Source organism: Hipposideros armiger, unplaced genomic scaffold (genome assembly GCF_001890085.2).
Source record: "Hipposideros armiger isolate ML-2016 unplaced genomic scaffold, ASM189008v1 scaffold_10, whole genome shotgun sequence".
NCBI classification, from domain to species: Eukaryota; Metazoa; Chordata; class Mammalia; order Chiroptera; family Hipposideridae; genus Hipposideros; species Hipposideros armiger.
In genome coordinates this window covers 7,480,978-7,496,125 of record NW_017731360.1, presented here as the reverse complement: position 1 = coordinate 7,496,125, position 15,148 = coordinate 7,480,978, and the positions used below count along the sequence as shown (strand labels likewise).

General features: G+C 57.2%; 1 protein-coding gene across 1 annotated transcript; it reads right to left on the bottom strand.

Annotated features, from left to right (window-relative positions):
* Positions 1-536: 536 nt before the first annotated feature.
* Positions 537-9,181, bottom strand: SDC3 (syndecan 3). The gene is made up of 4 exons (XM_019660176.1): positions 9,069-9,181; positions 6,868-7,481; positions 4,625-4,916; positions 537-3,725 (listed from the first exon to the last, which is right to left on the bottom strand). Exons 2-4 carry the CDS (start codon positions 7,447-7,449, stop codon positions 3,559-3,561), a joined length of 1,041 nt encoding a protein of 346 aa, XP_019515721.1. The 5' UTR covers positions 7,450-7,481; positions 9,069-9,181; the 3' UTR covers positions 537-3,558.
* Between the last annotated feature and the right edge of the window lie 5,967 nt (positions 9,182-15,148).

Sequence of the window (15,148 nt, the reverse complement as noted above, 5' to 3'; positions counted from 1 at the left end):
TGCCTACGAAAAATATTTACATGCATTCACCACGCTGGGGCTGGGTGCACTGAGCTGCCAGGTGGGCACCTGGGGGACACGGGGGCCATCAGCCCTTAGACGGCGACTCTGGGCCCAGTCTCAGCGTCTGTAAATCTGTACAGTTTGTGGGCTTCTATTTACAGGCAGGAGGCCTGGGAAAGCAAGTCCAGGGTGGTGGCAATCAGAAGAAATTCAGAGAGCCGAGGAGGCAGCGGTCCCTCCTGCTCCGAGACAGAGATGGGTTTGCTCCCTGTGCCCAGCGCCCCAGCTGGAGGCCTGGACAGAGATGGCTTTGCCCACCCAGGGTAGGGGTCTGGCCTGAGCACCCCAAGCCGCTGCCCACAGACCTGCCCAACCCAGCCCTGGTTACCACCCATCCACCTCCAGAGATCAAGGGGACCAGCCTTTTAGGAGGTACCTCCCCTGGCCCCTTAGGGAGACAGAGCCTGGCTCCAGAAATCACAACTGGAGGGTGGGTTCAACCTCCAACTTCCTAGGCCCCAGCCTGACTTGTGCTCCCCGGCAGCCGAAGTCACAGAGAGGTTCTCAAGCCACACAAGCGCCCTCTCCTTTGGCATTGGCTGTGCTTCCAGGAAATGCCAGGGCCCACAGGACATGCTCCCCAGAAGTGCTGAGGTGTTTGGTATCTACTGCGCAGGCCCTACACACATCACACCAGGCAGGGTGAGGCCCCACACCCACATTGCACCGAGGAGAGCGCCAGTTCGTCCTTTGAACAGACCTCTCTCTTGGATTGCCTTGCCCGATGTGGCTGGCCGGAGTGGATTTGAGCTGTCAGATTGCATTAAACTTCATGAAGATAAACCTGGGTATTTATTTGTCTCAGGTTCAGGTCTCCATGAACGAGGCCCTCAGCCTCTTCTCGCAAATGCTAAGGACACAGAGACGAGGCCATGCCAGGAGACAAAGCCCTAAGTCATAAAAGTTGGAAGCCAGCCCTCAGATGTGAAGGGTGAGGCCTGCTGGGGCCAGGCTGGGCCCATCCATGCAGGACACTCCAAGCCCACTCCAGCCAGCCTAAACCCGAGTCATGCATCCTGTGCTAGACCCCGACCCCACCACCAGTCTCCCACCCTGGTCCCAGCATCCCTGGGCTTACTCGGGGGTTCAGGTCCTCTTTGCTCCATGCCCCCTGGTTTCTCAGCCTTGGCCTGCCCAGGCCTTCTCACCAGAGCCTCTACCCTGAGACAGCAGCCCACCAGGGAACAAGGGAGAGGGGGTCTGGGACTTTGGTCCACCCCTGTCCTCCAGACCTTCTGGTCCAGGGATGGCTGAGGCCAGGCCACCTCCAACAGGTCGTGGGCCCAGGATGCCTCCCCCATTCCTGACCCCCCCCAAGGCCGGGACCAACTGGGTTCCTCACAAGCCTCCAGGCGCTGCCAAGAGGGGCTTTGGGGTCTGAAAGAGGGAGCTCCAGCCTGGAAGGACAGTGGAACAGACAAGCTGTGCAAGCCAGTGGATCCGCACCCTCACCACCTCAGGCAACCCCATCCCTCACTGTTGCCAGTGCGTCTTGAAAAGGGAACAGAAATAAAACCTGGGTTCCTGACTTTAACCTGGGTGTGGGTGAGGGGTGGGGGTGTAAGCACCAGTCAACTGCCACTCAGACCATAGCTCTAGGCTCCAAGAGCCCCCACCGAGCATACCCTCCCCAAAGGAGATTTGTGACCCCACATGTAAAACACCCATGGAAGTGGCCCCACTTGCAAGGGTAAAGAAGGGGGCAGGGGGCTGGGGCCTGAGGTGACACCCCTACCCCACCTGCTCTCAGCCCTCACTGGGGCAATGCGGCTGGATGGGCTGCTTTCAGCTGCAGGTCCATCAGCTGCAGCCAGGAGAACCGCCAGGTTGTTTGACCAAATAAGTGGGCAGGTGTCCATGGGAAAGGCCCAAGGAGGACCCCAGGATGGGGCTGAGGTGGGCCTGGCAAGGCCGAGGGTAGAGGGTGCAGAGGGCCCAGGCGGCAGGGCCCACCCTCACAGGCACTTTGGAGACTTGTGTCCTGGGAGGCAGAGTCAGCCCCTAGCTCAGAGTAGGATGGGGACACAGGGAGACCAGGAGCCAGACCACGTGCCCCCACCCGACCTGGGTCCTTTGGTCCTGGAGACCCAAATCCCCTCCCCAGCCCAAGGCCAAATTCCCGGAACCACCTGCCTTCCTCAGCAAGGCTCCCGGCTAGTGGGTGACTGCTCCTGAACCAACCCCTTTGTGGGTACAGAGGGGAGGGAAGCAGGCAGGGGTGAGGCCAGGCCAGCGGTGTGCAATGCCCTAAGGGGGCTTGTGACAATGTCCCCCCACACCACACTTTCTTCTGGGAAAGGTAAGTGCCCACCTGTCCTCCAGTGTGAGTGGGGATATGTGGGGTGAGACTGTGCATCCACGTGGGATTGTGTCTGATATGGCAGGGTCGGTGGCAACGTGGTTGATGTGGGCGCTGTGGTGAGAGGCTGAGTGTAACTGGGCAGCTCAGGGGACCCAATATGGGCTGACTGTTCCGGCTTGATTCCACCCTCCCCAGTGAGCCTGAAAGCGAGAGACACCGTGTGTGGTGCTAGTGTGTGCGTGTGTGGAAGAGGGAGGGACTGAGGGAAGCAAGCCACACCGTCACCACTGGGCAACGATGACTTGTGACTTGCATTGTCATCAGCATCTGGGGTGCGTGAGAAACGCATGAGAAGGAACATCTTTGGAAGAAATGTGTCTGTGACATATCTAGATTGGCAGGGTGGTCAGGATTTCGTATGATTTTGTCATTGCGTGCTTTTGTCTTTGAGTGTGATAATATGTGTGACCCTGTGAGAGATGGTGTCTGTGCAGAATCCACTTGCAAGAGGGAGATCCGAGCAGCCCAGCCCCCCTCACCAGTGGCTGCCAGGGCACTCTCGGGAAGCCAATTCCTCAGGGACAGACTGGAAAAGAGGTAAAACCTTCAGGTGCATGTGCAGTGAGTGGGTGGGGGCAAAGGGAGAGTGACCCCACAACCTCAGAGAGGCCAGGACAAAACAGGCTGGAGACAAGGGACACTCTCACCCAGGCGAAGAGGGGCCCTGGGACAGGAGCGAGTGGTGGCAGTGTCTTGACGATTTCAAGGGCTAGGCTTATAAATGCTTGTCCTGGAAACCAGCCAGAGTGCCCCTCTGTCCCCAAAATGAGACCCCAGCCTTGTGGGGCCAGATTGGGGGTTCAAGCCCCACCCCTTCTTCCACCAGCCAATCAGGAGCTTCCTTCCTCTTGTCCATCTGACATGAGGTCCTGAAGCCCCAAGCTGGTCGGGGGAGACAAGAGATGAGCTCATAAGGGCAGTCTGGGACAGGTGGCAGTACCCTCCGTCCCTTGGGGGAAGATCTGTGTGAGGCTGGCAGTCTGGGCAGACCTTGGGAGGGAGAGCGGGCAGAGATGAACTGGGGCCAGGCTCCTTCCCAGGCCCAGTCCCAGCCCCAGGCCCGGACTGATGGAGTGGGCCAGGGACTGGGCGGAGGGGCAGCGCTGAGGCTCCGGGGAGGCACGGTGGCTCCGCTAAGCGTAGAACTCCTCCTGTTTGTCCGGCTTCTGGTACGTGACGCTTGCCTGCTTGGGCTCCTCCAGCGTGTAGCTGCCTTCGTCTTTCTTCTTCATGCGGTAGATGAGCAGGGTGACCAGGAAGGCGGCAAAGAGCGCGCCTACAACCCCGCCCACAATCACAGCTGCGGAAGAAGACGGCAGAGGTCACAGCCCGAAAGCAGGAGGTGGGTGGGGGAGGAGAGGAGAGGGCGCAGGGCCCTGTGGGGGCGGAGACTCACATCTGAGGCTGGAGTTGGAGTCATTTCTGATGCGACCAGCTCTGGGTGCCATTTACAGCCCTCACTGTGGCCTGGTCAGCTCTAGTCGCCTAACACACACGAACCTAGCGAAGCCTCATGTACCTCAAGGGCAGTGTTATGGTCCCCATCCAACGTAAAAAACGCCAGCACAGTTGGAAGATGCTCCACTATTTTGTCTACCATTCGAAAAGAAAAGCTCTGCCAACTAAACTAGGGCTCGTCCCAACTACGGAGGAGTTAACATATGAACAGATGTGCACTGAGAACGGATTAAGTGTAACATGATGATTCCTGTTCTACAGAGGAGGAAAGGGGCGTCTGGGGAGGTAAGGGACCTGCCCAAGGCCACAAGGCTCCTAAATAGGGAGCAGGGTTTGGACCTCGAGTCCAGACTCTTCAGGAGACATGACCAGGGCAGGTCCTCACTGGCAGGTCAAGCCAAAGAATAGGGTCAGAGGTTAGGATCCAGGGGGTGAGGTCCAGGAGGGGACAATCAGCATGGCCCAGGGTAGCAGGTAGCAGGGTAGGCAGAGTCTAAGGAAGGGTCAGAGGTGCTGAGGAAAGTGCTGAAGGAAGCATAAGTCAGGGTGAGACCCTGGGATGGCGGAAGGTCAGAGGAGGAACCAGAGGTTAGGTCCTGGGGGTTAAGACCCCCAGCCATCCCTTCCTAAGAAACCAGGCTCCTAGCAAATGCACACCGACCGCCCTCCTGGGTTCCTCGGGGACAAACTGAGGCCCAACCAGCCGCTCCATCCTGGGCTCCTCCTGGGCCCAAGCCTCACCTACGAGCACCTCCTTCCGCTCCAGGATGCTCTTCTGTGGCAGCTGAGCCGCCGAGCTGCCCGAGTCGATGGCATTGTCCAGGAGGCCAGGGCCTGGGCGGGCACCCTTGGGCAGCGTCCCAGGTGGAGGTGACGGCTTGGCTGCAGCCCCACCCACTGCCACCACTTCATTGGCTGTATCTGGCTGTGTGGTCTCTTCCTCTGGCAGTTCAAAGTCCCCACTGGGCCCTCCGCTCACTGGCACATCTGGCTCATCCCGGGTCGTGGTCAGGAAGGACTCTGGAGTTGGGGTCTGTAGGGGGAGTGGCATGAGCCCAGGAGCCAGGCCCCAGCACCCCCTGCCACAGGGCAGGTGCATGCGCACGCGCACACACACACACGCGCGCACACACACACACACACACACTCTCTCTCTCTCTCTCTCTCTCTCTCTCTCTCTCTCTCTCTCTCTCTCTCTCTCTCTCTCCCAGTGGGCTAACACTTACCAAACGTTCACTATGTGCCAGGCACTGTGCTAAGCACATTATGGGCATTTTACCCTCACAAGACCTCCATGAAGGAGGCATTATTATGCCCAATTTACAGAGCAGGAAGTAGGCTCAGGGAGGTTAAGTGACTTGCCCAAGGATACACAGCTAGTAGTAAGTGGTAGAAGCAGAGCTAAAATCCAGCTCTATGCAGCTCCAGCATCTATGTGTCTAACCATATGCTTCGCTGCCCCTATTCTCACCTGGCCACATCCCGTACCCATCCCATCTCCGTCACTTCCCCCTGCAGCTGCCTGGGGGACTCCTGTAGAGTTTCTGTTAGGAGGCTGTTGGGTGCAGATGTTATATGCTTGGGCCTGGTCCCTGGTCCACATGCCTGGGGCACAAGTGAGTCTCTTGGCCTGGAGGTTAGTCCAAGAGCACAACCGCAGAGTATGATGCCCCTTGGGGGCAGGTGTCCAGGGAGCCAGCCCAGTGACCCTGAATCTCAATGGCTCCCACCGTGTGGGGCAGGATCAGAGCTGGGATCAGGGCAGGGATGGAGAGAGTGGGCCTGGAGACTGTGGGCCCGGTGCCCAAGCCAAGAGGCCATGTGCAGAGGCTGCACCAGTGACCTGGTATCCATGCCCGGCATTGTCTCCCCTTCCTGCTTAGCCGAGCAGCTGTGAAACACCAGGCTGCCCAGCTGCTCAGAGTTGCTGAGGACAGCGCCTGGGTCCTGCTGGGGCTGACCAGGCAATCAGAGGGGCTGACGCTGACCTGAAGGCAGGTCCACAGCATGTGGGCTGTGCTCTGTGAGGCTGGCTGCTTTCAAGGGCTTTGGTACCCCAATCAACGTCACCATGGCCGCTTCCTGCCTGTTGTACCCAGCAGGAGTCAGTTTACTTCTCCTGTCTCCTTCATCTCATCCATCCCAGGGATTCTGACATCTTGATCCTGTTCCCTTCAATCTCCCACCCTCCACCCATAATACCCCCCACACACATGCCCCAGCCTCTGGAGCCAACTGCCAAGTACAAATCCTTAACTGTGCCACTGCTGGCTTGTGAAGCCTTGGGAAAACGGCCTCCCCAATAAAAGAAGGACGAACACAGTGCCACCTTGCGGGGTGGGTGTGAGGAGATGGCACAGGTAATGTGCATAGCACTGAGCCTGCTACCCAGGCAGCGCTCCCCGAATGTGAGCTACAAGTATCTCTCCCCGAATGTGAGCTACAAGTATCCCTCTCGGGCTGCCCACTTAGTCACCCTCAGATGAATAACAATTATAACAACAACGATTATGGTGACACTAACAATACCCACACTTTCAGTTTGTTTGCTGCTGCCAGGTACTGTCCTAAGCACTTTGGATATGGCAGGAAATTTCATTCTCTCAACATTATGATTTGCATTCGTACTTTCTCTTTTTACACAGATAAAGAAACAGAGATATAGAAGGCATAGAAAGGACTGGTGACTTCCTGAAGTCACATGGCTAAAAAGTAGCAATGGAAGAATTCCAACCCAAGCTGCCTGGCTCCTGAGTCTGTACCGTGACCAGAATACACAGGCCCCTGGCCCCTCCCCCACCAACACGTTCATCACCCAATTCCTTCCCAATATCCTAAGACCCCATCGGCCACATGCTTCTCTCACCCTCCCCATTCCTGCCTGGCTCATCTCCAGAGCTTCCCAGTCCTCACCCCCGCCCAGTCCATCCTCTCTCCCCAGACCCTGACCCACCCTCCTCTGCTCTCCTCCCCAGTTCTCTCACCTGAGCCACCTCGGTTGGTCCGGGGGCAGTGGTCCCCAGGGGCAGGGTGCTCTTCTCAGGGATGTCAGGCTCCTGGGTGGTAGCTGGCCTGGGAAGGGCCCTTGGCCTGGAGGTAGCTGTACTGACCAGCCTGGGTGTTGGGGCCTCTGTGTCCAAGATAGCCACCGTGGTGGGAGGTGAGGGCACCGCTGGGGTGGTGGCTTGGGCTGTGGCTGCCGTGGTCAGTGGAAGAGGCAGAAGCCTGCGTATGCCGGTGGTCCTTATGACAGAGGTGGTGGCCGTGGCAGGAGGTGCTGCAGGGATGCTAGGAGTGGCAGTGGCCACTGTGGCAGGCACCATGGCCACAGTCGGGGCCCCTGTGGTTGTGGCCACAGTGGTAGCCGTGGGAGTGGAGATGGTGGTAGCTCTCTGGCTGGGCTCTTCTGGGACCTCTGTCGCCACTGGAAGGCTAGTGGATGGCTCTGGGGTGGGACTCTCAGATGGGAGCTCTTCAAACGGGGTGCCCACAGGCTGGATGTCCGTGGTGGGCAGCACAGCAGGTGTGGTGGACACTGCCAGGGCCACGTCCGGGCTGAACCGCATGGCTGTCTCAATGCCTGACTCCTGCTCGAAGTCTGAGAGGATGGGGGAGAGGAGAGAGCTAGGGAGCTGGGTGACGGTGAGGGGTGTGGTGAGGATCCCAGGTAAGCAACGGCCATCAAGGTGTGGGGCTCCAACCCTCACTCTTTGCACAATGTTCCCAGGACAAGATGAGGGAAAGGAGGAGGAAAGCAGTCTGGACAAAGGTTACCAGTGGGCTGGTGGCCGGTGGATGTTCCCCAACTCCTCTCTGCCTACCCAAAAGTTCCTCTAGGGGGCCATCTCTTCCAGGAAGTCTTCCCTGAGTATTCCAGCTCACCTAGCCTAGAGCTTCTAGCAGGTTGAATCCAGGCAGTGGTAACTAAGGACCTACTGGCTGTAAATCTCACTGAAGGCTGAGGGGAGCAGGGGAAGGGTATTCTGGGAAGAGTCAGACCTGGATACCCTAGCACGAGCACAGGCGGTGGGTACGTCAAGGGCTCCCTGAGGCGCAGGCCGAGGGCAAGAGGGAGAAGGAGACCTTCCTACAAGAGAATGCTCGAGCAATCTGGAAGACTCAAAGCCAGGTCAAGTGAAGGAATTTGGGGGGAAATGAGGAGAGACAGAAAGAAGCTGCGGCCAGCAACTAGAGGACCTTAACCACGTAGAGGAGAAGCAAAAAGGGGCCAGGGAGGCTTGGGAGTAGACATCACCCACCAGAGAAAGACTTAATGAAAATTAACTTGCAAGGGGTTTAAAGGAGCGGGCTAAAGTGGCAGGGGGGGGGGGCGCTGTGAGTGGCTGGTTCCGCAGCACACAGACCTCCTACCATCTGATCAGGCCTGTCCTGTCCTCTCACTGAGCTCAAATCTCAGCACACACACCCTTTTTAGAGCTCCCTCTCTGTGTCAGACCCTGATGTCTTATGCTGAAGCCTTTCAGAGATTCAGAAAAGAAGGTATACTTATCACCATTCACAGATAAGAATACAGAGACTCAGGGAGGGAAGGTGGCTAAAGGCGGCACAGCTGTTAAAGTAGCAAAGCTGGGATCCGAACTCGGCACATGACATCTCCCTTACCTCACACCACTCCACTCCCAGGCTGGGTCTGGAACCAGGCCCCACCCTTTCCTAACACTGCCCTAAGCCTGCCCTTGGTCACAGCTGACTGGACTAGAGCCATCAAATGGGCTCTGCTGAGGATTTGCCACCGAACTGAGAAGTGGCTACTAAATTCCTCCAAGTGGTCAGAACAGTACTGAAAAGTGGGTAACTGAGGGGCATCTGTGTTCCCCCAGTGGAAGCTGGAGGTCTGCAGCGAGACTGAAGCAGTGCACAAGAGACAAAGAGGCAGAACTGGGGGGGGGGGGTCCTGCGCTCGGAGGCCTCCAGGCCCTGGTTGCCCAGGAAAATGACAGGATGACTGGCCCTTCTTGCACTTGAGGTCCATGAGATACCCCTGCCTGACCACCCCCCCCCCGGCCCCCGCCCTGCCACTCAAGTGAGCCTGGGTGGATTCCTGTTCCCTGGATCAAAGCCTGGGGTGGGGCACTGTCCCTGCGATCAAGTCGTGGGCGGGGCACTGGAGGCAGGTTGACGTTGCCACCAGGATGGACAGCCAAGGGGAAGGGGAGGAACTTACAGCCTGAGCCCGACCCCGAGTACAGGTCGTCCAGCTCATCATCAGGGAAGGAGTCGTCGTCCCCAGAGCCCTCGAGATCCACGGGCCTCTCAAAGTTCTCGCTGCGCCAGCGCTGAGCCTGGGGGGGGGGGGACGGGAAGGGTAGAGACAGGCACAGGGCTCAGCACCTGAGGCCAGCAGCCCAGACACACCCAGGGGGACCCAGTGACAACAGAGGAATGACATCAGGTGTGGCCTCCACGTGGGCAGAGAGCCAGGGCGGGCCTAATTACCACTTCCAACCACCCCAGGCCAGGGTAGCAGCTCCATCTTACTGACAGCCACCACGGAAGACCCTGGTTACTCCCTTGTCCCCTGATCAGAGCCTCCGGGTGGCAGAATCAGGTTTAGAGCCAGAATGCTGCATTGGAGTCCCTGCTCTACCACTTATGACATGTGTGACCTGGGGCAAATTACTTAGCCTCTCTGTGCCTCAGTTTACTTGTCATTCATAAGCAAATAGCACCTGCCTTATGGGGTTGTTGTGAATTGCCATGTGCCAATATAATATACGTGCAGTGATGAGCCCAGGTGTATGCAGCAGGTGCTCAGCACGAGTCAGCGTTACTCTGTGTGGCCAGCGTCACCAGTGTCACCAGTCCCCTTCCACAGAGGAGAGAACTGAGAGGCTCAGGTGTCCCAGGTCATCAGAGAACATATGATATAATGAGAGTTAGACTCTGCTTGGGACCTAACGTCTCACACCTTGAAATCCCAAAGGCAGGGCAATTAGTTCCATCAGACAGATATGGCATTGTGGAGATTTGGGGCTCTAGGAGGCAGGATCCTTGAATAAAGGTGGGTGGGGGAAACGGGAGAGAAGGGACTGCAGGCTCTAGCCCTGGCCCTGGGTTCCCTCTAACACAAGTCAGCCCCCCTGGATCTCAAAGGTGGACTCAGCCCAGGGCCCTGATGCTGCTCCCACTTCTGCCTCAGGGTCTCCAGGGGGCCAGGAAAGCTGAGAGGGGCTTCTCCCAGAGTCTAACACACCAGGCCCACAATTCTTCCCAGTCAGAACCTGGGAAGATAGGGAGCTGGGGCTCCTGGGTCCAGACCATCACTCTCTACTACAGCCCTGGGCTGAGAACCAGCACTAAGGACGTCCGAGACAGAAGTGCCCCGGGGAGGGGCAGGCTTGTCCCTACCTCCAGCCACACCTTGGACCCTGGTTCCAGACTGAGCCCAGACACAGCCTCCATCTCCTGACAGCCTTCTAGAGGAAGGTGAGACTGACACCCAGGGCTCAGATCTGAAGATTAGCACTTGGGTCTTATACAATTGAAATAAAGAGAGAAAAGATGGAGGGAACAGACTATGCAAAGGCCCCGAGATGAGGAACAGCAGCCTGTTCTCTCAGAGCTGGCCCTGCCCACCCTCCAGCCTCATCCAGGGGACCTCTGTATCCCTTCAATCACTGGGTTCCAGCTACCCTGGCCCCGCTCCGTTCCTGGAACAGGCCTGGTCCATTCCTGCCTCATGCTGTTCCCTCCACTTGGAACATTCTTCCTTCCCACCCCTTCCTCCTCCAGGAGCTGTGTGCCAGCTAATGCCTACCCCCTACCACTTCTTTCAAGAAGCCCTCTAGCTTTGACCTTTCAGAGCATCTTGTGTTTCTGAATTCACATCCATGATTACTGTGAACTGTTTGCTTGAGTGTGCCCACCCCCACTAAACCACACCTCGATGGAGAACGTCGCCTGGCACATAGTGGATATTTACAAAATATCTGCTAACGAATGGAGTTGGAAGATGTGACTAATTCATAGGGCAGGGGTGGGGCAGGGGAAGGCTGGAGCTGAGGCCGGGGAAGCCCCATCACAGAAGGCTTTCAGCGTCCCTAACAACTTCATCATTTCTTATCCTGACTGCACATCAGGATATCGTAAAAACTGAACTCAATGGTTCAGCAGGTCCGAGGGGGAGTCTGGGATCCATGCTATCTGGCTGACGTGGGGGCCACAGGAGAGGGGCTGGATGAGCACTGTGTTCTGTGCTCAGCCGCTCACACTCCCAACCCTAACAGGCCCCCTTCTGGAGTTCAGACAGTGCTAGAGAGAGGATCCCAACCCTGGCCCCCAGCCTCGACCACCTGCTCCAAAGCCCTACCCAGGCCAGCTAGGGCAGGAAGCCAGGGCAGGGGGCCAGGAGATTCCCCACCCCTCACCCTGCCCATTCACACACACACACACACACACACACACACACACACACACAGTCTCAGAGTAATGAATTAATCAGTATTTACTTGCTAGCAGTGAGTCATAGAGTGGAACAATTAGTGTAATTGCTCCCGTGACTAATTGCTGGGTCTTCCTCCACTTTAGACATTCCAGGAGTTCAAAGCAGCTATCGTCCAACTTCCCAAAGCTCTCATCCGCACTCCCCCGCACCCCACCACCCAGAACAAACCCCCAGGACCTGGGGTGAGGAAGCTAGAGGGCTCCCCACACTGCCAGCCTCCAAAGCTGGAAGCCCTTGGAGACTCTGCTCGGTCCTTAGGCAAGTGGCTTGAAGCCAGAGGCTGCAGCTGCCGCCCAGAGCTGCACAGCAGGATAGGGGCTGAGCAGGGACCAAGACTCAGGCTCCACTCCTGGGCAGGGCCATCTTCACTGTCTTTCCATCCTTCTAGGCAGGCGAGGGAGGGGCTGGGAGACCTTTAGCTGGGAAGAGGGGTTCTAAGAAACCTGAAGTCCCATAGAGACCCCCAAACTGGGGTAAACATGGGGACCAAAATAAGGAGTCCTTATGATTTAGTGATAAGTGCTACACAGCAGCCCCTAACAGCCTGCTCCCAGAAAATCCTACAGAAATCTAAGCTCCCCCCAAGCCACACAGACCCTTGAAATGACACATCCAGAGACACAGAGAGAACATACACAGACACACCCGGACACACTTCACCTAAAGGCAGCCACAGACAGGTACTGTGGGTTGGTGTGCCTTTGGGTGCAAATAGGCACATGCATGGGGGGCGGACACTGGGTGGGGTGGGTGCTGTGCAACTAACTCTGAGGCTCAGAGACAAGCATGGAGCCTCCTATGAACCCATCAGCCTCCACTCAGGTAGCTCTCACCTAGATACTATTCATCCTCAGCTCAGTAGCCATTGACATGACAACCGTTACCATGACGACCATCTCCTCCATGCTAAGGACCAGGAGCTCCAGTTCCCCACAGAGATGGGAGGGGGCCGGAGAGGGAGAGCTCACGGAGGAACAGGGAAGATGACAGGGAAGGGGGAGGGCAGAGGCATGGGATGAAGAGACATGGACAGAGGAAAGCCAGGGGTCAGAGGGACACAGTGGGGGGCAGGGAGGGGCGAGTGGAGGGAGGACTCCCTGTGTGAGAGAAAGAGAACGCTCGAGAGTGGGAGGCAGAGGCAGAGAATTCTCTCACATCTTAATTTAGCCTCGCACTCATCAGACAAAGCTGGGGAAGGGGCCACCTCAGTGATTTTCCAAACTTGCATCCAAGAGAACATTCCTTCTGAAAAACAAGCAGCCCCCAGATGGGGTGGAGGGAGAGGTGACCAACAGCCCAGTCACCCCTGAACTCGCCCTGGGAAGCTTAATACTGGGGATCCCTCTGACCTGTGGGGGTGGGAGGTGGGGTGCAGAATGCCAACTTGCCTAGCACCTCCCACCCCAGGATGGCTGAGTGCCAGCTCTACCCCTCCGTGGGCCAGCTGGGGGTCCAGAGCTCAGTGGGGCTTTCCCAGAAATGCTGCAGGGGTGCTGGTGGCTGCAGCTCCCAGGGGGACAGAAAGGAAAGTGATGGGGGTGGGGAACTGAGCCTGGGAGGCAGCAGGGAAAGCCTCAGAAGTCACAAAATGCCAAAAGAGGATGGTGACAAACAGCCTTTGACCCCCAAACGACCTCCCATTTGCATAATCCATGCATAATTAGCATAATTATCCATGCCATTCCCTTAAAGGAGAACTGAATTTGAATGCCCCAGGACCCTGTGGCCTCCCCCTGACCCTCGCTGGGCCCCCCCAGGTAAACTCACATCCTCCAACACCTGATAAACAGATCCTCTCTCTCTCTCTTTGCAGCTAACAGACAATCCAGGGACATTCTCATGAACTCACACACAGCCAAGCCCTACAAAAACACACAGCTGCACATACAGACCCTGGCACACACGCACAACTATGAGCAACATTTACTGACCCTAACCTGTGTGCCAACCTTAGCTTATGGACAATACAGCCTGGCACATACCGTCACATGGTCACCCATTTACTACACCCCTAGCTGCCTGCACTCACGCATACTACAGCCCTAGCTCGCTCGCTCTCTCGCTCACGCGCTCTCTCTCTCTCTCTCTCTCTCTCTCACACACACACACACACACACACACACACACACACACACACACACACGCTAACTGCACCCTGCTCCTCACCTAACACACTGAAGATGCCCCACACAAACTTCAGCAAAATCTCATTACCACGTGGGTGGCACATACCTCACCCAGGGCACACACCAACCCCTCCCCACATCCACGCATATCACTGCACATCCCTAGGGAGGAACACCCTCAGGCTCTGATACAAAGCTCACAACTTGTTTTCTCCTGTTCACAACCACCATGAAGGTGCCACAAGAGAGCACGCCCACTGCAGAAGCCCCTGTGCCTCTGCTTCCTGCCACCGCCAATCCCGGGAGCAGACACCCAATTGGAGGCGCTCTGAGCAGCTGATGAAGGTCTGAGCTCCCCGGGGGAGTCACTCTCAGGCCCCAGGGGGTTCTAGAGACCTCTGCCCACCACTGCTGAAGGCCTGCTCCAGGTCAGGCATTGGAGCACACTACCTGCACTGCCTCCTTCAATCATCACAGCCTCCCAGAGTTTTGGGTTTTGTTTGTTTGTTTGTTTGTTTTGGTTTGGTTTTTTAAAAGATTTTATTGGAGAATGGGGGGAGGGGAACAGCGTTGGGGAATCGGGGAAGAGGATCAGACAAGTTGCTGTCCTTTTGTTCTTCAGTCTAGCTGTGGAGGACGTTGCTTCACTGGCCCATGTTGGTATTATTATTGCACTCTTCCCAGGTGAGGCAGTCATTCACCAGCCATTGGACGGCCTCTCACTGCAGCTCACACCGGATACCGGCCACTCATGGTAGCTTATGGCAGCCCACTGCAGCAGGGGCTGCAGCCTATGCCATTGCCGGCAACTCATGGCAGCCCGGCTCCAGGTTGAGCTGTTGTTCACCATCTTAGCTGTAGAGGGCGCAGTGTCACTGGCCCTCATGTGGGAACCGAACTGGTGGCCCTGCTGCTCAGAGCTGGAGTCCCAAGCCAACTCTTAACCAACATGCAACTCGGCTGGCCCCAGAGTTTTATTATCCCCATTTCACAGATGCAGACACTGAGGCTGGACCTTACAAATGAGACGTGAGCACAGGTCCTCAGTCTCTTGAATCCTTGCCCAGGGCCGCCCCCTACCCGCTGCTCATCCAGGGTTCCTGCTGCTGTGACCCACAGCCCCACTCACTGTCTGCACGAGCTCCGCTCAGAACTGCCAACAGCCACGCCCACACACTCGATGTCCACGCACACCATGCGCACACTGCAGCACACACAAACACACCGCAGGCTCTCACCCACCATCCCACCCACGCGTCCCTGAATAGGCACCTGCCCCACCCCCATCATATGTACAACTCCCTCTCGCATGCCCACCAACGGGCCCCTGATACCCGCATCCCCCAGGCCTCTCCACACACATGCACCATGCACATTCCCTCCTGGGTACATACAAGCATACACACGATACCGGGGTGAGACATGGCACCCTGCCCAATGGACTGCCATGCCCCTGCCATTTTTTTCTCACCGCCCTCTCCCCCCCATTCCTCTTGAGCTGACCCATAGCCTCACCCCAAAGACGACGCACCTCAGGGGAGTGTTATCTCACCACCCATTCCTACCCGATCCTCTCCAGAGTTGTACAGCAGCTGGGGTGAGTGAGGGACCCAGGGCAGCTAGATGTCAGAGACGTCTCCTCACTTGCACAGCCACCCACTCTGAGTGCAGGGG